The sequence below is a fragment of the Andrographis paniculata genome, unplaced genomic scaffold, assembly GCF_009805555.1.
Source record: "Andrographis paniculata isolate CXL003 unplaced genomic scaffold, ASM980555v1 Contig5END, whole genome shotgun sequence".
NCBI classification, from domain to species: domain Eukaryota; kingdom Viridiplantae; phylum Streptophyta; class Magnoliopsida; order Lamiales; family Acanthaceae; genus Andrographis; species Andrographis paniculata.
In genome coordinates, this window is record NW_026137595.1 from 2,874,577 (window position 1) to 2,896,029 (window position 21,453).

A 21,453-nucleotide genomic window follows, 5' to 3' on the forward strand; every position below is an offset into this window, starting at 1 on the left:
CCCGACAACCACTTTGCCCACTATCAAATTTTTTATCCTTTGAAAAATTCTCACCTACCCGTAAAACCTTTCTCACAAACCTCAACTCCATACACACACCTTACTTTATATATGAAGCATTGTCTGACAGGAAATGGAAACATGCCATGGATGCGGAAATAAAGGCCTTGAACAAAAGTAGGACCTGGGAACTTGTCGCCCTACCACCTGGAAAAAAACCCATAGAATGCAAGTGGGTATATGCAGTAAAGTACAGGGCTGATGGGACCATCGAACGTTACAAGGCAAGGTTAGCGGCCAAAGGCTTCACTCAACTTTAGGAAGTTTTATATTTACGGTGTTGTATTCCTATAACAATGTATGTTTCAATTACTAGGTTTATGTATTTAGGATCAATCCCATAATCACAGGGATTTGTTTTCCTTAGAATTAGCTGTCCTAAAATAGACTGTAGACTCATGTATATATAGAGGTTAAGTAACCTCATAATAGATATAAGAAAGAATATTATTTCTTCCAAATTTGAGAGTTCTTCAGGAACAAATAAAACTTTTAATACAGTAATAACAAAACAATCTAAAAGTTAAAAGGCGACTATTGCATCTATGCCCGTGGAGGAAACTAGAAAGCCAAAAGAGGCGGCAATCAGAAAAGACAATTATTCAAGCATGACAGATGTCGAGATCCATAAAAGCTTATTGCACTAAAGGGCAACATCTAGAGCATGTAAACAATCATCAGAGAATTTATCATATTCAGATAGTCAAACACATCGACGGTCTCTTTCACACAAATTTCATCGATATTATTTCCCTATTATTGCACTAAAGGGTTCCATAATATTTCATGATTATATAGTTTTATCAAAAGCTCCAAATAATTAATGATAGAAATGAAAAAGAAAATCATTCCTAAATTCACTTGCCTTTCCAAACTTGAGGTGCTCGTGGAGATTCAAAATACAACCTAAAGCAGGTGAAATGCCTTCTCACGTACCATAGTTTTCTGGTTTATGAAAATTAGAGGTTAAAAAAAATAAGTAACTGAGGCTGGAGCTTTCAGATATAGAAAAGGTGTCATTGAAAGGAAACATGCAACAGTTGTGCAAAACTTGAGATGCGTCAATAAACAAAGTATTATTTCCATTGATACCTTAAGAACACCATCACAGATTCAAAGAAAACTAAGAATTTAGCATGGAAGACAAGTAAACATACAATGAACCTACCATCAACTTGAACCTGTTTTGATTTGAAGGAACCAGGAGGAAGACTGTCAAAATCGACACCGAGTGGTGGACCATCCTCCGTATAGAGGCTTCCCAGCTGCTTCTTGACAACAGTTATCTCATGGTTTTCAGACGTGCACTTCAGCAGCTTTAAATATCCCGCAGGGCCTGACCTAGGTTTTGCAGCAGGCATATCCAGAGAAGATTTTGGCAGTAAGTACCCGGAAATTGCCAAATAAGTGGGCTTTACTATATTATGTCCAGGCAGGCTCTTCAATGAAGAACTACTCCCGGACGATGTGTCGTATATGATTCTTTTGTTTCTGGAAAATGCGAGTTCCACACCGAATGTTCTGGAAGAATTACTCTACCACTTTCGACTTTCTTGGTATAAAAAATTCCTATTATCTCCTAGTTTTGTACTGCCGCAAAAATCTGGCCTATGCCTGCTGCCATGATCTTGCACTACTACTGCACTCGAGTGCTCCAACCCTCTAGCTACAGAGCTAAAATAAAGCTTCTTGTCTTTCAACCTTCGGTGACAAAACCATCCATTAACTTGCTTCTCGGTCAAGCCTGTTGCCTCAAAAATTTCTGCTTTCATCGTGTCTGAAACTCAACAAAGCTCCAAAGTTTTCATAGACTTTGGTGAATCATGCTTCGAGGTTATGATCTGAATCCTGATAGAATCTATCCAGAATTCAGAAATGACCCAAATATCTGGACTATCATATCTGCATTTTAACTACTTCTTCAACACTGATGTTACATTATTCCTCTGAGCATCAAACAATTCTAATGGCAAGTAATCAAGTCATCTAAGAACAACATAAACCTAAGAACCACAAGGAATAACTACACACAAATCTACATAATATAAGCACACGAATCATTCCTTGGAAATTTGTATCTACACTCTTTTTGCGCACCAACCTTTATTTTTTATTAAGAGCTTTTATTAGTTTGTTGTGACGGATTAGGGTTAATGATCGAATAACAAACATAAAACGTAAAGAAGATGCAGATTTACGTGGTTCACCAACAACGTGTTGGCTACCTCCACGGGTAGAAACGGAGAACAAATTTTATTGAGGGCGGCTAGGTCACTGGTTACAGATTTGAGCCGCTTGGCCACTTATCAGAATGGGAATACATGTCTATTTATAGCATAAGTCTATGCCACTACTATTCAAATCATATTTTAAATCTAGGATATAATATCTAATATCCAAATCATAACTCTAGATTTAAGGCATATTAACAAATCTCCATCTTGACTTGAATCTCTCAAGTCCAAATGCATCATTACAATGCTAGATGAACATGTGGTAAATTAGCTTCAAGGCATATCAACAAATCTCCACCTTGACTTGAACCCACTTTTAGATGCATCATTACAATGACAGATGAACAAACTCCTCCATTCTTCCTCAAATTTGCCCTTCATCGGGCAATTACCAGTTTGTGACATTTTGCAAGTTCAAACAATGTCGAAACTTTCTATGAGTTGCTTCAAAAGCTACTCATTGGTTAGAGATTTCGTCATGTACAAACTCTCCAAATTCTTCCAAAGGCTAACAGCAGTTTCCTAATCGGAAACATCGATGATTACATCATCGGACAGACACAACATGATTGTCGAGTGGGACTTCTCCTCTGCGGTATTCCACTCTTCTTTATCTACGTTTTTACCTTTCGGTTTTCCAGATAGCGACGCCCACAAACCTTGCTACTTTAGCAAAGATCGCATCTTGATCTGCCATAAGCTTTTCTCCCGCGTTGAAAGCAGACATTGTTGATCGACTCACGAAACCCTAACAGTGCGGAAATAAACAAAACCCTAATCGAAACAACCAGACTCTGATACCAGTTTGTTATGAAGGATTAGGGTTAATGATTGAATAAAAAACAGAAAACATAAAGAAGACAGAGATTTACGTGGTTCACCAACAACGTGTTAGCTACCTCCACGGGCAAAAATGGAGAACAGAGTTTATCAAGGGCGTCTAGGTCATATGTTACAAATTTGAGCCGCTTGGCCACTTGTCAGAATGAGAATACATATCTATTTATAGCATAAGCCTATGTCAATACTATTCAAATCATATTCTACATCTTGGATATAATATCTAGGATATAATATATAATATCCAAATAATATCTCCAAATTCAAGGCATATCAACAAATCTCCATCTTGACTTGAATCCAACTTCCAGATGCATCATTACAATGCCGGATAAAAAAATTGGTAAACTAGCTTTAAGGCATATCAATATAATTTTTGCACAATTGTAAAAATCAAATGTTAGAAATAAAAATCACCTAAGATTTCATGAGTCTAATCAATCAAAAATCACACCACCACACCTCCATCAATAACTCTACACACAGCAAAAGAAACAACATCGTTTACCTTCTTCCATGACAGTGCACTATAAAATTTTTTTTAGTGTTTTCAATTTCCCCAAATCTTCTTCCGCCGATTCCTCTAACTACCCACAAAACTTTGCTCAAACCCAAATTGGGTGGAGAAAACAATAAACTCTTGAGATAGAGAGAGCGAAAAAGAGAGAGAGAGTCGTTGTGAATGTAATGAAGATTTTAGGTAGGCATATATAAATCAGTATGCCACCGCTCCGCGGATGGATTAGGGTTCATGTTTATTGAGACATAATGAAAGAAACGAACCCAGGGCTCAATTGAATTTGAAATGGCTAGGTAAGGGATTTTTTACTAGGAATCTGCATTATATAACTTGTTAATACCTTACTTATAGTATACACAATTATATAATTTTATATATAAAATATTTCCATCAAAAAACAAAGTATATGAAAAAATAAAATAGGGAATTTAGTCGAGAAGATAAATAAATTCTATAAAATAACAAAAGTATATACAAATAAGAACAATGTTACATACAAACATTTCACCAACTTTAACTTAATTGTCTGCTTAGCCTTCCTAGTCTTGTCTTTCCTTTGCATTCCTTATTTCGCTTTCTTTTTATTTTGGGGTAATGGATTTGGGAAGAGAAATGAATTCTAGATATTTCTTTTTTTTTGTTTAATTTGCTCAGCGCTACCACAAACAATCAACGAGTCCTTTCACATGGTACGATAGCATTGTCAGAAAGATACATGTTTTTTGCGTCTAATCCAAGTGCTATAGAGTATTCTTCAGCATAAAACTTAATTCAAACTGCTATCCAATTCTACACAATCGAAATTCAATTTCAAACACATTAACAATTGCCCACAAAAGATGCTAAGGTAGCTTTATTTCCGGACAATAAAAAAAATTCCCAAACGGGGTGAGTTGTATAGCTTTCAATTGTTTCTTGTTCATCACAGACTTCAGTTGAGCTATCTTGTTATGGGAGAAATGTATAGCAAATCTGGCGGTAAGCCTTTTGTATTTTTTCTCGGGTTTAACAATATCTAAAACAAATACTTTGCATGATTATACATAACACTTAATAAATTTATCACATAAGTATGTAGGGAAGTACCTTTTTTGTAGGGGAAACATCAATTGAAGCTTAACACCTCTCATTTTTATTACTTTTTCAACGAATAATCAAAGCACAATGGTAAAAATGAACAAAATTTCTACAAATTCAACAAAATAAATACATCAATAACCAACACTTCGTAGCAACATCAGCAAACACCTTCAGTATTTAGATATGAATCTTGGTAAGATTAGCATAACACAAAAATAGTTACATCAAACGGTGACCCATGGTTGTCACGGCGTTGCTATGGCAGGCGCTATGCAGATGCCGCGGTGTCCTGGCGCTTTTTGGGAAGCGCCAGGCTTCACTGCCCCGTCTTACGACATATGACGGTATGGCAACGCCGCGGTGTGTCCAAATCCTTCTAATCTTGAGCACAATCTAATCAGCCAAGCCCTAATCCAAACCAGCCCATGCCTACCTGAACGGCAGGTCGAATTGAGCCAGTCTAAAATCTAAAAACCCTTCTTCAATCAATTCGATTCGAACCGTTGCCTCCTTCTTTTCCGCCATTGCCGCTTGTCAATCTCCTCTGCCTGCCCGCCGGTCCATTCAATCGCTCCATCCCACCGGTCCGATCATCTTCTTTGTGTCGATTTTTGGTGAGTTTTCTTACGAGCGATTTTGAATTCTGATTTTTTCACAGAATCGAGAATGACAATTGCATATTGAAATTTATTTGCTTTATTTTTTATATTATTATTTTATTATTAGTTTATTACTTATTAGTATTAAGTGTATAATGTATATATTATATTGTGTCTTAGTGATACTTATCTACATATATTTTAGAATTATTTATTTTATTTTGTATCGTATTTTCTATATTTTTTTACTTTATAGGAATTTTTTGATTTATTTTGTATTATGCTGACATATTGATATAAAAATATTTATAGGATTAATTTGCTATGACCGAGAGTGAAACATCTACGTTAGACCCATCCAAAGATCTCAAATGAAAAGCCAAATCAAATGATCTGGATCGAAAATATACTTTTTGGCCGGATTTGAAAAATAAAGATTTGATAGAATATTCGCTTTGCCACAAGCAAATACGATCGGGAATAAAGTGATTAAAACAATATTTGCTAAGCAATATCGGAGATGTAGAAAAATGTCCGAAGACTACCGAAAATATCCAGAATAAAATGCAGGAATTCTTAACCAAAAAGACGGTAGAAAAGCAGCCTAGTCATATTGAGTTAGAGGAAGCGTTCACAATCTGTTTTAAATTTTCCATCATGGTCGTCATAAGGTGGAATAAAAAGCAAATCAGTTGCATCAATGCTTAGAAAAACCCCGGAAGAAGTAATTGAGGAAAAACACAACAAAGAGAGTAGCGACCTTCAAAGAACATTAGAAGCATGTGCAAAGAGCAACAAAGAGATCAAAATATTTCATGAACACATTTCCGATTTTTATTTTTTTTTTTATGAAAATGACATACCATTTAATGTGGCCAAATCTCGAAGTTTTGAGATGATGATTGAGTCCGCGGGACAGATGGGACCGGGTGTAAAAAGTCTAAGTTATCATAAATTACAAGTTTTTCTTTTGGAGAAAACGGTGAAAAAGACACAAACACTGAAGGAAAAATATGTTATTGCTTGAAGCAATATGGTTGTTTTGTTATGGTTGACGGGTGTACGGATAAAAAATCGCGGCATTTGATTTATTTCCTTCCTCATCAATAGCCCATAAAGTATATCTTTTTTTAGTTGATTGATGCATCAAGTCATACTTAAGTTGCATCATTATTGACGGATTTACTTCATACGAAAATTGAAGAAATGGGCAAAGAATACGTAGTTTAGGTAGTAACCGACAATGATGCTAATTTCAAGGCAGCGGATGAATTATTGGAGCAACACATACCCACTTTATATTGGACTCCTTGTGTAGCTAATTGCCTTGATCTTATGTTAGAAGACATAGGGAGATTGTCTGTTTTCCGAACAAAGATCGACAATGCAATAAGAGTTACTACCCACATCTATAAGTAGGTGAGGCTTCTTACGCGATGCGGGAGAATAGAAGACAGAGATCTTGTAAGCCCTGGGCATACCCGGTTTGCTACTTCATTTTGACTTTGCAGAGCTTATATAAGTATAGGGATGCTTTGAGGAGCTTGTTTTTTAATGAAGATTAGACTAATTCGAAATTGGAAAATACAAATTCCGGGAGATTAGTAGCAAACACAGTATTCTTCTCCCTTTTGGAAAGGCGTTTAGTACGGTATAAAAGCATCGCACCCACTTCTAATTGTTTTGAGGATCGTTGACGAGGATGAGAAGCCAACGATACTGGAGATTTTTGTAGCAGTGAATGAAGCTGAAAGGAAAATCAAAGAAGATATTGAGAAGTACCAAATTTTTTAAAAGAAATTATGCATATTATCGATAGCCAATGGGAAGATCAAATGGAAGTTGAACTATATAGGGCTGCATTGTCTCTTAATCCTATCAAGTACTTTGATCTCAAGGTGAGTGATAATGTATATGCTCGTAACACACGAGTTATGTTTATGTTCTTGAAAAAATGATCATGGATAATTATTTGCAAACAAAGATATGTGATCAAGTCGATGATTATGATAGTATGCGAGGAAGCTTTGGAAAACAATTGGCTATCAAGCAACAAAAGTTATATAGTTATCATAAGTGCTTACTTGTCATTACTTCTTATTTATTTATTATTTTTTTTCAACTTTCTTTAAAGTTTGAACTAAATATTTTTTTAATTGTTTTACTATTTTAGTTGATTGGTGGAATGCTTTTGAAGGCCTTCATGTTCGTCTTCTAGGTATGAACGCAGTTGGAGCTCATTCGAATTGATAAGTACTTAATTACTTATATAAATATATTAAATATTAATGCTATTATAGTCACATAGTAATATATTATCATTTAGTATTTTTTAGATCCACACGAAAAAAAAAGATTATAGCATAAAAGAGTGAACAATTTAGTTTCCGTTCAATACAACTGAAAAATTGCGAGTAGATTACAAAAGCGGCGTGAGGAAGGAAAGAACTTCAATCCTTTGGTGTTGGATGAATTTGAATGGGATAATAAATGGGTTCTTGACACCAATGATTTGGTTCATTCGGAAGAGGATCTTAGATGGAATCATGTTGATGAAGCCATGGGTGCATTGGCCAATTTTGAACGCCGCAATACTCATAGAAGAGGAAATATCAGCGACACATCGGATTCATCAATACAATTATACTCTAGACGTCTCAAGAAAGCCTCAACTTCAGTATTGATGGAGCAAGATGAAGATATATCATTAAATTATGATATTAATGATGATGATTTGGATAATATTCCTCGTGGTGGTGGACTTGATATATTTGATTATTGAGATTTGAGATGATAAAGTTGATAGTTTAAAGATTATGGATAGTATTTTGTTTTGTTTGATGATTGAAATTATATTTTATAGTATTATACTTTATGTTATGATTTAAGGAACATGAAAATTTGAAGATTAATAGTAAGTTGATAATGTATAATTTTTAAATATTTATAATATATATATTTTGATGATGTAGAAACCCACAACTATATATATATATTTAATTTTGTAGATATGCCAAAGAATAGTTGAGTTATAATATAAATATGTTAGAAGAATCAATTTGTAATTCAAATATGTTAAGAGAATTAATTTGTAATCTGTTAAATTGAGGGATTTAGTCAGTCCCTTAATTGAGGGAATCAATTAGTTTGTTTCCTTTTTAACTTTGTGTATTATCGATTCAAATCATAGTGGAAATACAAAATCTTCTTTCCTCTCATCTCTGATTTCCCACATGGTATCAGAGCTTTATGAATTTTTCTAGTGTTTTGTAGTTTTCTTCAAGCAGCCTTCATCGCTGTGTTTTGTTCCAACTTTAACTGCTGTAAATTTTTCTTCTTTCACTAAGTCATGTTTGAAACCACCATCACCAACAATTCCAACCCTTCCGAAGAATCTAACTCTATTCAGAAAATTGGAGAACTGCAGAATATCCGGGCATCAAATAGGTTCAATGGGAAGAACTATCTCAAATGGTCCAAAATTGTCCGCACATACCTCAAGGGCAAAGGGAGGCTTAATCACCTCATTGGAACCGGACCAGAAAAAAATGATCTAACATTTAAAGCATGGGATGGGGAGGATTCCATGATTATGTCCTGGCTATGGGTTTCCATGGACCCATGTGTTAGTGACACTTGTATGTTCTTAAATACAACAAAGGAAATCCGCACATACTCGAAGGCCCGTGATGCTGCCCTTGTGTATGAAATCAAAGAAAAAACCGGAGCCACCAAGCAAGGAGACAAATCTGTCACAGAATATGCAACTCTATTGCAAAATCTTTGGCAAGAATTGGATCACTACCGGGTAATTGATATGAAATGCCCTGATGATGCTGCCACTTTGAAGAAGTTCATTGAGAAGGATCGGATATATGTTTTTTTGGCATGATTGAATTCTGAATATGATCAAGTTAGGATCCAAATCCTCGGCAAGGAGGATACACCATCTCTAGAAGAGACAATCTCATTAATCCGAACAAAAGAAAGACGGAGGAGTGTCATGCTAGAACCACATACTATGGATGGGTCAGCTTAACAGCAAAAGCAAATCAGGAGAAGTCAAAGAATGATATGCCCAAACACTTTGGTAGAGATAACCAAGGGAAAGAAAATAAAGACAATCTTTGGTGTACTTATTGCAAGAAACCCAGGCATACAAGAGAGAAGTGTTAGAAGCTGAATGGTAAACCTCCAAGCCGAGAGTGGGGCTACCGTGGGGGGCAGCAACGAAGGCCTCAAGCGCATATGGCAGAGCAACCCAATATTGAGAAAAATCCAGCAATATGGGGGTTCAACAGTGAAGAAATTGAGAGATTGAGAAGTTTGTTGGGGTCTCTTGAGAAGCCTTTTGGAACAAATTCTATACCAACTCTTGGATCATAGACTCCGGTGCTACAGACCATATGACCCCCACATCTCAACTCTTCCACACCTATATCCCATGTCCAAGTAAAAGAAAAAATTGTTGTGGCCAATGGCTCCTTAGCCACTGTTGCAGGGATTGGAGATATACATATCCCACCTAGCCTTATACTTAAAAATGTTCTCCATGTGCCCAAACTGTCAACAAGCCTAAAAGCTATGCTGTTTTTTGCTCTTCTTATTGTGTTTTTCAGGACCAAGACCCGGGGAGGAGGATTGGACTTACTAAGGAAAGGAACGGTCTTTACCACCTTGAACCATCCAAAAAACTTAAGAGTAACTTGCATTCTTCTTTCCTTAAGAGGATTCAACTACTGTTCTGGAAATTCCCTTTGCTATTAGAAAAGGAACCAAAGAATGCACTCAAGGACCACTCTATCCTCTATCTCACTATGTTTCTTTTAAGCGCCTATCGCCAGCACAAAGGGGATTCATTGTGAGTTTGAACACCATTACCATCCCTCACAATGTATCTGAGGCATTGTCAAAAAGGGAATGGAGGGATACTATGAGAGAAAAGATGAATGCATTAGAAAAGAATAAAACATGGGAGATCGTTGACAAACCAAAAGGGAAAAAACATTGTTGATTGCAAATGGATTTTTACCTTGAAGTACAAGGCTGATGGATCCCTTGAAAGATATAAAGCAATGTTAGTAGCCAAAGGATACACTCAAACTTATGGGGTGGATTATCAGGAAACATTTGCTCCAGTTGCAAAAATGAACACAGTAAAAAATTCTGTTATCATTTGCTGCTCACTTTAATTGGCAACTGCTACAGTATGATGTTAAGAATGCATTCCTCCATAATGACTTAAATGAGAAAATCTACATGAACATCCCACCGGGATTAGAAGGGGACACTAGTAACAAAGTGTGCAAGCTGAAAAAAGCCCTTTATGGGTTAAAACAATCTCCTAGAGCATGGTTTGGCAGATTTGCAAAGGTGAATTTGGGTACAAACAAAGCCAAGGTGACCACACTCTTTTCATTAAGCATTCGGCTGTAAGGGGAGTGACTGCTCTTTTAGTCTATGTGGACGACATCATAATGACTGGAAATGATGAGAAAGAGAAGCATGAATTAAAGATGAGACTAATGAAAGAATTTGAAATAAAGAAATTAAGGAAATTGAAGTATTTTCTCGGTATTGAGGTGGCATATTCTAGACAAGGGATCTTCATATCTCAACAAAAGTATGTGCTTGATTTATTGGCAGAAATAGGGAAGATTGGGTGTAAGCCGATTTCTACTCAATAGATCCAAACTATAAATTGGGAGAAGATAAAGAAGAACCAGTTGTGGATAAAAGAATGTACCTGGTTGGCAGACTTATATACCTTGCTCACACTAGACCAAATATAGCATATTCTGTAAGTTTGATCAGCCAATTCATGCATGATCCAAGAGAACCTCATCTTTAAGCTACTTACAGGGTACTGCACTACTTGAAAGGCAATCCAGGGAAAAGAATCTTGTTCAAAAGAAATGGCACTCTTACTTTGGAAGCCTACACCGTTGCTGACTATGCTAGCTCCCTAGTTGATAGAAGATCAACTGCAGGGTATTGTACTTTTCTTGGAGGTAACCTAGTGACATAGAGGAGCAAGAAGCAGAATATAGTGGCAAGGTCATAGCAGAATCAAAATTTAGGGTAATTGCTCAAGGATTATGCGAATTACTTTGGTTGAGGATCATTTTGGATGATTTGAGAGTCAAATGGGAGAGTCCTATGAAGCTTTACTGTGACAATAAGTCAGCTATTAATCTAGCTCATAATCCTATACAACATGATAGGACAAAACATATTGAAATTGATAGATATTTCATCAAATAAAAACTGGATGAAGGGTTAGTATGTATGTCCTATGTTCCATCAGAGAGACAATTAGCCGATGTTCTAACAAATGGGCTGAATAGTTCGAGTTTCCATGATCTTGAGTCCAAGCTGGGAATGGAAGACATTTATTCCTCAGCTTGAGGGGGAATATCAAATAATAGCTGAGTTATAATGTAAATATGTTAGGAGAATCAATTTGTAATTCAAATATGTTAAAGAGAATTAATTTGTAATCCCTTAAATTGAAGGATTTAGTCGGTTCCTTAATTGAGTGAATTAGTTAGTTTGTTTCATTTTTCCTTCTTGTAATCTCCTTTTTAACTCTGTGTATTATCGCTTCAAATCATAGTGGAAATACAAAATCTTCTTTCTTCTCATCTCTGATTTCCCACACATAGTGCGCCGCACTTGCCATTTTGTCACAATGGCGGACGCCACGTCTCCATAGCAGTCCATAGGTGCCGCGCCGCAAAAAGGGTGCCGTGACAACTATATTCAAACCCCATATTGGCAAAGCAGGCCTTACAAATCCAAAGTCCCATTATCCAAATCAAGCTCAAAATCCTAGGCCAACTTCTTTGCAAGTTCATTCCGAAAAATTTAAGTGAAGAAAACTTTCAACTAAATTCCATTGAGACAGTAGACATATACACAGAGGGGCATTTAAAAATCATTTCACATAGATTGTTCAAGCACAAATAAACCCATACAAACATACATGCAATATAATTCACGTGCTTACCATTCTAGGACACCAACCAAGTTTGTCGGATGATACTTGTTTTTCAACTTGAACAAAGATTATAAAAAAAAAAAAAAAAAGCACTTGTGTAAAACAACAAATGCAGTTGTAAATTGTACCTTAAAACAATACATAATCAATCAAAACAGCATAGTTACCCGTTCTTCGTCCTTATGTGCATTAAAATAAGTTTTTTCTTGAGTTGTTATATATTATGTCTTGTACTTCCTGATACATGCAATTATGCTCAACCAATTAATAGAGTTAGTATTGAAGCAGAAACAAGAAGGAAGCTGACAAAAGAAACACATGACAAACTATGATTATTTTAAAATAATAATAAGACAAACAAGCAGAGCTAAATCGATGAAGTAAAAACTCGCCCATCTAACCTCCCCTAAGCTTCAGCTGGTAGGATATCATCTTCAAGCTCTTGAATAAACTGCTTATCAGATATCATGCCCTCCCTAAAAATGTTAAGACAACTACCAGTAAAACAACTTAAGATCTAATATTGCAGTAATATCAGCTAGGCATACTGTGGAAGTTGCACAGCAAACCATCAGTCGCAAATGCAAGCAGCATGTGTTGCGAGTCATAAAAGTTACTACTATCCACCCAACGAACAGAACTATTCCTTTTTGGTATAAGAAACATGAAATGCAGTTAAAGATCCTTACCATGCATAACTTTCCTAGTAAAAAATAAGTTGAAATTTTTTCAATATGCTTAGCAGCACTTAAAAGGCTTGACATGATAAGCAGATGACATGTCTCAAGTACAGTGTCACTCAAATATCCCCACCCTTTAAAAACATTTTGGTCTACCATCATGGCGAGAAACTAAAAAAAGACAACTGCAACCCATTAAGAAGTAACAGTGCTAGCATGAACAAACCAGATGCCCATTCAGAAAAGTGAATCCATTTATGTACTTGGAAAGATATTCACACATTGAATGATGCATACCTTTGGGATCCTCCCATATTAAAAGCATCAGTAAAACCACCACGGCCGGAGTCCCAATCTGCAAAATGGAATATCATATGCAAATGATAAGGACAAGGAATTGCCACACAAATTCACTTTTAGAAGTATCCCATCCTTCTTTTCAGAAATTACCAAATAAATCAGATGGGAGAGATGTTTGATGGCAGAGAACAAAAAATTATTTCGAAGCAAATATACATACAGTATGATAGTATTACAACACTCTGTGACCCTATCACTTGGTACTATTTGTAAATTTTAGTAGTTCCATTCTTCGCAGCTCATAGATGTATGGCACCCTAAGGCAAAATTGTACTCTTTCTCAAATCTCAATAATATATGATTTATAGTTTTTTTGTTCAATGGTTTATGTTCTAAATATATAGACATTGAACCACATAAAACAAAAGTGTACAACAATCACCATAGATAGTTTAATTTGACTGTTATGTTTAGATTTGCATTACAAGGTTTAAAAGAGGATCTAAAGAAGAAATCTTAACTTAACAGTTACTATGCAACTTCTGAAGCATCATACAAATCATACAGATAACTCATTGTAGCTAAGCAATCATGAATTGGTCTGTGGGAAAGAAGTTTTGAAAGTGCAATAGACTGCTTACAATATAGTGCATGACTTAAATAGCATGCCAACATCATATAAGACTAGGGGTGTGCATCGAAAATGAAAGTCATAATTCGAATACTTGAAGTTGGTCTTGGGGTATTTTTTAAAAGAATTCCAATCAAATTCATATTTTCCAATGCAAAAGTAATTCGAATTCAGTATTTATTGAATTGATCGGATTCAAGTTGAACACAACAGATTTGAATTCAATAAACTTTATTTTTTTACCAAATTTAGTCAGGTAATTTTAAAACTATTAACTTAATTAAAATATCATAATAATAAATTAAATATAAATGAAACCAATGATGATAGGCAAATATATGTATATGTAGTAGTATATATAAAGAAAATTTTATATTTCTATAGAACAAAATAATTGATTTTCAATTGATAGAGGAAATAAACATAAAATGAAACAATTTATCAATTCACCCACATAAAAAATTATAAAGAACAATAAAACTGATGATTTACAAATAAAAAGACCAATATACCACACACTTGTATATACACTAAGAAGAGTATTAATAGTATCTCCAAAAGTACGTATGTAAATTGAATCTCAGGTTTCAATAAGTAGTTTGATTATCATGCTGATTGAACACATATACAATAAGGCAAGAACACATATTTGACAACACGTAATAAAATATTTAATAGCATATGATGTAATTATACATAGAACAATATATTATTGAAGCATAGTTATACATCTAGCCTGACCCGCAACTTGTTGGGAGTAGAGGCATCAAAAGATGGAAGCCGAAAAGGGAGAGTTGATGTTTTTACGCTTTTGATTTTTAGCCGCTCACTGAAGGGCATGCACGTCAAATCAGCATCAGCTGCCTAACCGCAGGCTTCAGTAAAACATGCAACATCTAATCAAATAGAAGTTACGAATTGAATCCCAAATTTTATTTGAATGATGTTGAATCTTATCACAAAAACTCAACCCAACTCTTATCTGTTTTGTGGATTGAAAATGAATTTTGCTTTATGAACACTCAGAAAAATAAATTCAAGAAAGATTCAATTTTATGATTTTCCTATATAATACATTATCTTTTTCTCATATAACATCAAATTCAACTACTAGTTAAACACAAATTAAATACAAATCAAACACAGCCCGAGTAGAAAAAGTGAAATAATGTTCATTGAGGCAAGAAAATGTACATAATAATATCATAACAACAAAACTATACAACAGGGTGTCTGGTGAGTGTATCCCACCCCACCACCACAGCCGCTGCCGCCGCACGACCACAATTTCTCACAGTCATATATACACATAAATCATTCTACCTCAATAGTGAAAAAACAAAAACACTAAACTCTGTTCAAAACCTCACCTTAGGGAGGAGATCTGTGCTGCTAAGGCCAATCTTTGGAGTTGTTTACTCCACACAAGAACTTTTCTCTGCTCCACTTTTCGCCTCCTTTTCATCACTAACACCACCTCCGATCCTGGTCTCACCACCAGACCTACAGAAAAAAGCATAGCCCGAATCAGGGCAATGAAAATGCAAAAGCTTTTTCAAGATTTGAGATCAGTAATCTAGTTTGAATCCAGTGCGCGTGCAGTCGAACCTTATGGCTGGGTCGGTTCCATTGCATGCAGGCGCCACAAATGTTTCTTTGTTGATGGTTCCTGCTGCGGAGGAAGTCCTTCCATAGGCCTTTTTGAAGCCTGTGGATAAGAAATTTGTTAAAGATAAGTATCAAATGAAAATAATAGTATCATGGATTCGTGTAAATTCCTAGAGTGTACAGTGATATTGTTCTTCTTGGGAATCTCGACCTTGCTGCCACCGGTTCTGCCTATCCTTGCATCCTACATTTATTGAAGAAAGTGGAGTTACCACAGAAGTCTCGAATGTACAATTACAACGCTGGGAATGTAAGTTTGCTTGCAGACCTTTGCACTCCCTCTGCATGGAAGTGCGAGAGTCCAGATATTGTCACATTCATTTGTGCAATTGGTGGTTGAAAGATGTTCAATATATTCTCCCGGAAATTTATTTTGGCTTGCTTCACCGTGCTTATTGAATCCAGATTCTTGCACCCCTTTTAATTTGCCACCGATAACAGAACCTACTTTTGTCTCTTCAACCCCATGACTGTACCTCATTGCAAAATCATATCTACTGTCGCTTCCAGTGACACCTTTAGTAGACATTTCAAGTGATCCATCAGAATAGTAACCAGGGGAAGAGCTCTGCTTGCATTTTTGGTGCCCAACGTTGTCCAGCCCATCAGATCCTTGAGGGACCTTAAAACTTGCTCTATCCCTTTTCAATCTGAGTGATGATGATGCGCTGGAGCCAATCTCGAATCCCTGAAATATTGAGATCAAAATAAACGTAGTTACTCATATGACGCATAATCTGACTCTCATGCGGAACAAAATATGAACAAAAATTAACTAAGTAGACTGTCGGACAACGGAAAATAAAGAAGTCGCAACAATTGATAGAATCCATAAAAGCTTATTGCACTAAAGGGCAATGTCTAGAGCATCTAAATAATCATCAGAGAATTTATCATATTTAGATAGTTAAACACGTCAACGGTTCTTTCAGACAAATTTCATCGAGGTTAATTATATTACTGCACTAAAGTGTGCCATAATATTTCATGATATATAGTTTTACAAAAAATTCCAAATAAGTAAATGAATAGAAATGAAAAAGGAAATCATTCCTAAATTCATTTGCCTGTCCAAACTTGAGGTGTTGGTGGAGATTCAAAATACCACCTGTAGCTGGTGAAATGCCTTATCTCGTACCGTAGTTTTCTGGTTAATGAAAATTAGAGGTTACAAAAAAAAAAGTAAATGAGGCTGGAGCTTTCAGATATAGAAATAGTGACATTGAAAGGAACCATTCAACAGTTGTGCAAAACTTGAGATATGTCAATAAATAAAGGATCGCTTCCCTTAATACCTTAAGATCACCATCACAGATTCAAAGACAAATAAAATATGCGAAAAAATTAACATGGAAGATGACTAAACATACTAATTCGATGAACTTACCATCCACTTGAACCTGTTTTGATTTGAGGGAGGAAGACTGTCAAAATCGACACCGAGTGGTGGACCATCCTCCGTATAGAGGCTTCCCAGCTGTTTCTTGACAGCAGTTACCGCATGGTCTGACGGGCGCTTCAGCAGCTTTAAATAACCCGAAGGGCCTGACCTAGGTTTTGCAGCAGGCATATCATGAAAATTAAAACTTGTTCAAGAAGATTTCAAACATAACATTTAGATAGCAGTTCTTTGTCTGGCAGTTATTGGTTTGTCTAGGGACTGTTTATCTATTGTTTGGACAGTTCCGTTGATATTTGCGTTTGCATTTATTGTTGTTGTTTCTAGAATCGTTTTTGTATTTCTATATATTTCGAGTTATGTAATTTTGATACAAGCAATATTTGTCTCAATTTTCCTTCTTCAAACAAACGTTGAGTGTGCACACACAACACTAACCAAGCAATCTATAGAGGATTTGCTAACTTGTCTTTATTATCTGCTCCTGTAATATCCAACAAGTGGTATCAAAGCCTAATGGCGAAAGGCAGCCCAAAGACGGATATGGCGTCCAGCAGTTCCCTTCCGGTGCCCAAGTTGACGAAAGATAATTATAGGATGTGGAGTATACAAATGGAGGCATTATTAGGATCTCTTGATGTATGGGACCCGGTTGAATCTGGGTATGCAGAAGCAGAAGGTGAAGAAGTTAATGCAGAGGTACATAAGGAGTTGAAGAAAAGGGAAAAGAAAATTTTGTTCACAATCTATCAAGGTGTTGATGAAGCAGATTTCAAGTTGATATCCACTGCCCAGACATTGAATGAGGCATGGGACAGATTAAAGAAAGCTCATAAAGGAATTGATAAAATGAAGAATATTCGACTGTAGTCCTAGACGGTTTAGTTTGAGGCATTGAATCATGGTGAGACATAAAGTATTGCAAATGACTTCTCTAGTGTTATAGCTATTGCGCATCAGATCCGAAGAAATAGAGCGAAACTAGAAGATGCTAAAATTAATCAAAAAATATTGAGGTCACTACATCCGAGGTATGATTTCGTAGCAGTAGCCATTCAAGAGTCCAAAAATGCAGAGGAGATGACGGTTGATGAGTTGCTGGGTTCGCTCCAAGCCTATGAGCACATGGTTTTGAGAAGATGAGGTGATAGTTCTTTGGAACAAGCTCTCCAAACGAGTCTCACATTCAAGAAATTTGATGCATCCAGATGAGGCACACAACGTGGAAGACTTCAGCCACGAAGAGGAAGAAGAGGACGAGCTACGTATAGGCAAGCTCAGGAGACTGGACATAATGACCAGAATTGTGCTCAAGGAGAAAATCGAGGCCGAGGAAGATGGCAAGGACTTGGCCGTGGAAGAAACTCTGGATGGAGGTATGACAAATCTGAAATTCAATGTCATGCTTGCAAGAATTTTGGTCATTATGCTAGAGAGTGTCGACAGAACACTAATTCTGTAAAAGAAGAAGCAAATCTGGTTGACCAAGAAGAAACCAATGGTGGTCAAGCACTACTTATGGTGGCAAAACGAGAACTGGAAAGTGTGTAGGAAAGTACATGGTTCCTTGACACTGGAGCATCGAATCACATGTGTGGGAGAAAAGAGTTTTTCATAAAACTCGATGAAAGGCAAATGGGAAACATCACATTTGGAGATTTATCAAAATGCCCAATTGAAGGAAAAGGAGATGTAGCCCTCGAATTGCAATCTGAAAGACAGGTACTCGTTTCAAATGTTTATTATGTGCCTAAAATTAAAAGCAATTTGCTCAGTATTGGGCAGTTGCTTGAGAAGGAGTAGGATATCAGAATGAATAATCTGATGATGAGCTTATGTGATAAAAGCAATCAGATTGTTACAAATGTGAGAATGACCAGGAACCGAATGTTTCCCCTGAAGCTAATGGCAGCGAGCGATTCATACTGTTATAAGGTTGCAATTCTGGACAGCAGTACTTGTGGCACCTGCAGTATGGGCATCTTAATTTTGGAGGACTGAAATCACTCGGTAGCAAAAACATGGTGCTCGGATTGCCAAAAAGTGAACCAGCAAGCAATCCATGTGAAATTTGTGTCACGGGAAAGCAGCAGATGCAGCAATTCAGCAAGTACGGAGCAAAAAGAGCCAAATCACAGATCGAGTTGGTGCATTCCGATGTTTGTGGACCAATTACACCAACCTCATTTGGCGAAAAAAAGTACTTTTTGACATTTACAAATGATCACAGTGGCAAAACATGGGTGTATATGATGAAACAAAAGAGTGAAGTGTTTACCAAGTTCAAGGAGTTCAAGAATCTGGTGGAGAATTAGAGTGGAAAATACCTAAAATGCTTAAGGACAGAACGTGAAGGAGAATACACCTCAAGGGAGTTTGATAGATTCTGCAAGGAACACGGCATACAACATCAGCTGACTATGCAACAGACGCCCCAACAGAATGGAGTTTCGGAGAGGAAGAACAGAACCATCATAAACATGGTTCGTTGCATGCTGAAATAAAGAACGGTGCCAAAAAAGTTTTGGGGAGATGTTGTAGCCTGTGAAGTCTATTTATTGAACAGGTTTCCAACAAAGAGAATTGGTGACATCATTCCATAAGAAGTATAGAGCAAGCAGAAACCGAATGTCAATCATCTCAGAATCTTTTGAAGCATTGCATATGCTAAGGTGCAGGAGGAGAAAAGAACAAAGCTTGAAGACAAAAGCTAGAAGTGTATTTTACTTTGCTATGGTGAAAATTGCAGAGGTTACAAGCTGTACAACCCAATTACCAAGAAGATTATTATGTCCAGAGATGTGACATTTGATGAAGAAAAATGTTGGGACTAGAGCAGCAAATAGCAGAGCAAACAAAATCCAGTAATTGAAGTTGGTGAGGAAGAAACAGAAAATGTTCGGGCAACAACACCTAACCGTGGAGGAAGCGAATCTGATAGTGATGATTCCAAGAGTCCATCAATAAGGAGAATGAGGAGTATTCAGGAGTTGATTGACAACAAAGAGGTTGTTGAAGATTATATTGATGATGAATACAACAATTTTTGTTTATTTGTTGGAATAGACCCACTAACATTTCAGGATGCTGCGGAAGATCCTAGTGGCAGAAAACTATAGAGGAAGAAATTCAAGCAATTCAAAAAAACAAAACTTAGGAGCTTACTTCACTTCCAGAAGGTCACAAATCCATTGGAATCAAATGGGTGTACAAAACAAAGAGAAATGCTAAAGGAAAAGTCGAGCGGCATAAAGCAAGATTGGTGGTGAAAGGGTATAAGCAGAAATACGGGATTGATTATGAAGAGGTTTTTGTCCCCATAGCACGACTTGAAACTGTGAGATTACTGATTTCCATTGCTGCCCAGAGAAATCAGAAGATCTATCAGATGGATGTCAAGTCGGCATTTTTTAATGGAAAACTTGAAGAAAGATATATATTGAGCAACCCCTTGGATTTCAAATTGAAGGTCAGGAAGACAAAGTTTACAGATTGAAGAAGGCTCTTTATGGATTAAAGCAAGCACTAAGGGCATGGAACTCAAGAATTGACTAGTATTTCTTAGCAAATGGCTTTGAGAAATGTCCATACGAGCACTCACTTTATGCTAAGATGAACTCTGCAGGTGTCTTGTTATTGATCTGTTTACATGTTGATGATCTGATCTTTACACGCAGAAAAGATTCTATGATTGAGGAGTTCAAACAATCGATGAAAAAGGAGTTTGAGATGACTGACTTGGGTTTGATGCGATATTTCCTTGGAATTGAAGTGCATCAAGATGCAGCGAGCATATTGGTGTCACAAGAAAACTATGCTAAGGAAATTCTGCAGAAATTTGCCATGACAGATTGTGAGCCTGTGGACTAACCAGTTGAGTGTGGGACTACTCTGACCAAAGAAGGAGAAGGCAAGCCAACAAATCCAACATATTTCAAGAGCCTTGTGGGATGTTTGAGGTACTTGACATGTACCAGGCCTGATATTTTATATGGAGTTGGGCTTGTTAGCAGATTTATGGAGACACCAAAGGCATCTCATTTGAAGGCAACAAAAAGAATCCTGAGATATATCAAAGGTCCTATCGATTATGGATTGTTATATTCAGCAATAGAAAATCCTGATCTTGTTCGGTTCAGTGATAGTGATTGGGCCGGAAATCGTAATGATCGAAAGAGTACTACAAGATTCGTGTTTTATTTTGCTGGTTGTGCATTTACTTGGTCTTCGAAGAAGCAGTCCATCGTTGCATTATCTACTTGTGAGGCAGAATACATTGCTGCAGCATCTTGTGTTTGCCATGCTATTTGGCTGAGAAAATTGCTCGGTGAATTGAAGTTAGAGCAGAAGCATCCGACCAAGATCTACATTGACAACAAGTCTGCTATTGCACTTGCAAAGAATCCAATTCATCATGAACGCTCAAAGCACATTGATACTTG

The 21,453-nt window shown here is 36.5% G+C and overlaps 1 protein-coding gene across 2 annotated transcripts; it reads right to left on the reverse strand.

The window, feature by feature from the left end:
- Positions 1-924: 924 nt before the first annotated feature.
- On the reverse strand, positions 925-17,238 carry LOC127258698 (uncharacterized). 2 transcript variants are annotated; one of them, XM_051285644.1, is made up of 11 exons: positions 17,000-17,238; positions 16,721-16,759; positions 15,881-16,300; positions 15,734-15,796; positions 15,553-15,652; positions 15,315-15,447; positions 14,752-14,819; positions 13,311-13,368; positions 12,735-12,809; positions 1,229-1,908; positions 925-1,005 (listed from the first exon to the last, which is right to left on the reverse strand). In XM_051285644.1, exons 1-5 carry the CDS (start codon positions 17,180-17,182, stop codon positions 15,554-15,556), a joined length of 804 nt encoding a protein of 267 aa, XP_051141601.1. In that variant the 5' UTR covers positions 17,183-17,238; the 3' UTR covers positions 925-1,005; positions 1,229-1,908; positions 12,735-12,809; positions 13,311-13,368; positions 14,752-14,819; positions 15,315-15,447; position 15,553. The 2 variants fall into 2 exon arrangements, with proteins under 2 accessions (XP_051141601.1, XP_051141600.1); XM_051285643.1 differs by lacking the exons at positions 925-1,005; positions 1,229-1,908 and having other exon boundaries at positions 12,582-12,809.
- Positions 17,239-21,453: the final 4,215 nt, after the last annotated feature.

Coding starts and splice junctions, on each gene's coding strand:
- LOC127258698 (XM_051285644.1), bottom strand. CDS start 17,182: ATGCCTGCTGCAAAACCTAGGTCAGGCCCTTCGGGTTATTTAAAGCTG. Junction 16,760..16,999: donor AAAACAGGTTCAAGTGGATG/GTAAGTTCATCG, acceptor TTCATTAACCAG/AAAACTACGGTACGAGATAA. Junction 15,653..15,733: donor CCAAGAAGAACAATATCACT/GTACACTCTAGG, acceptor TCTTATCCACAG/GCTTCAAAAAGGCCTATGGA.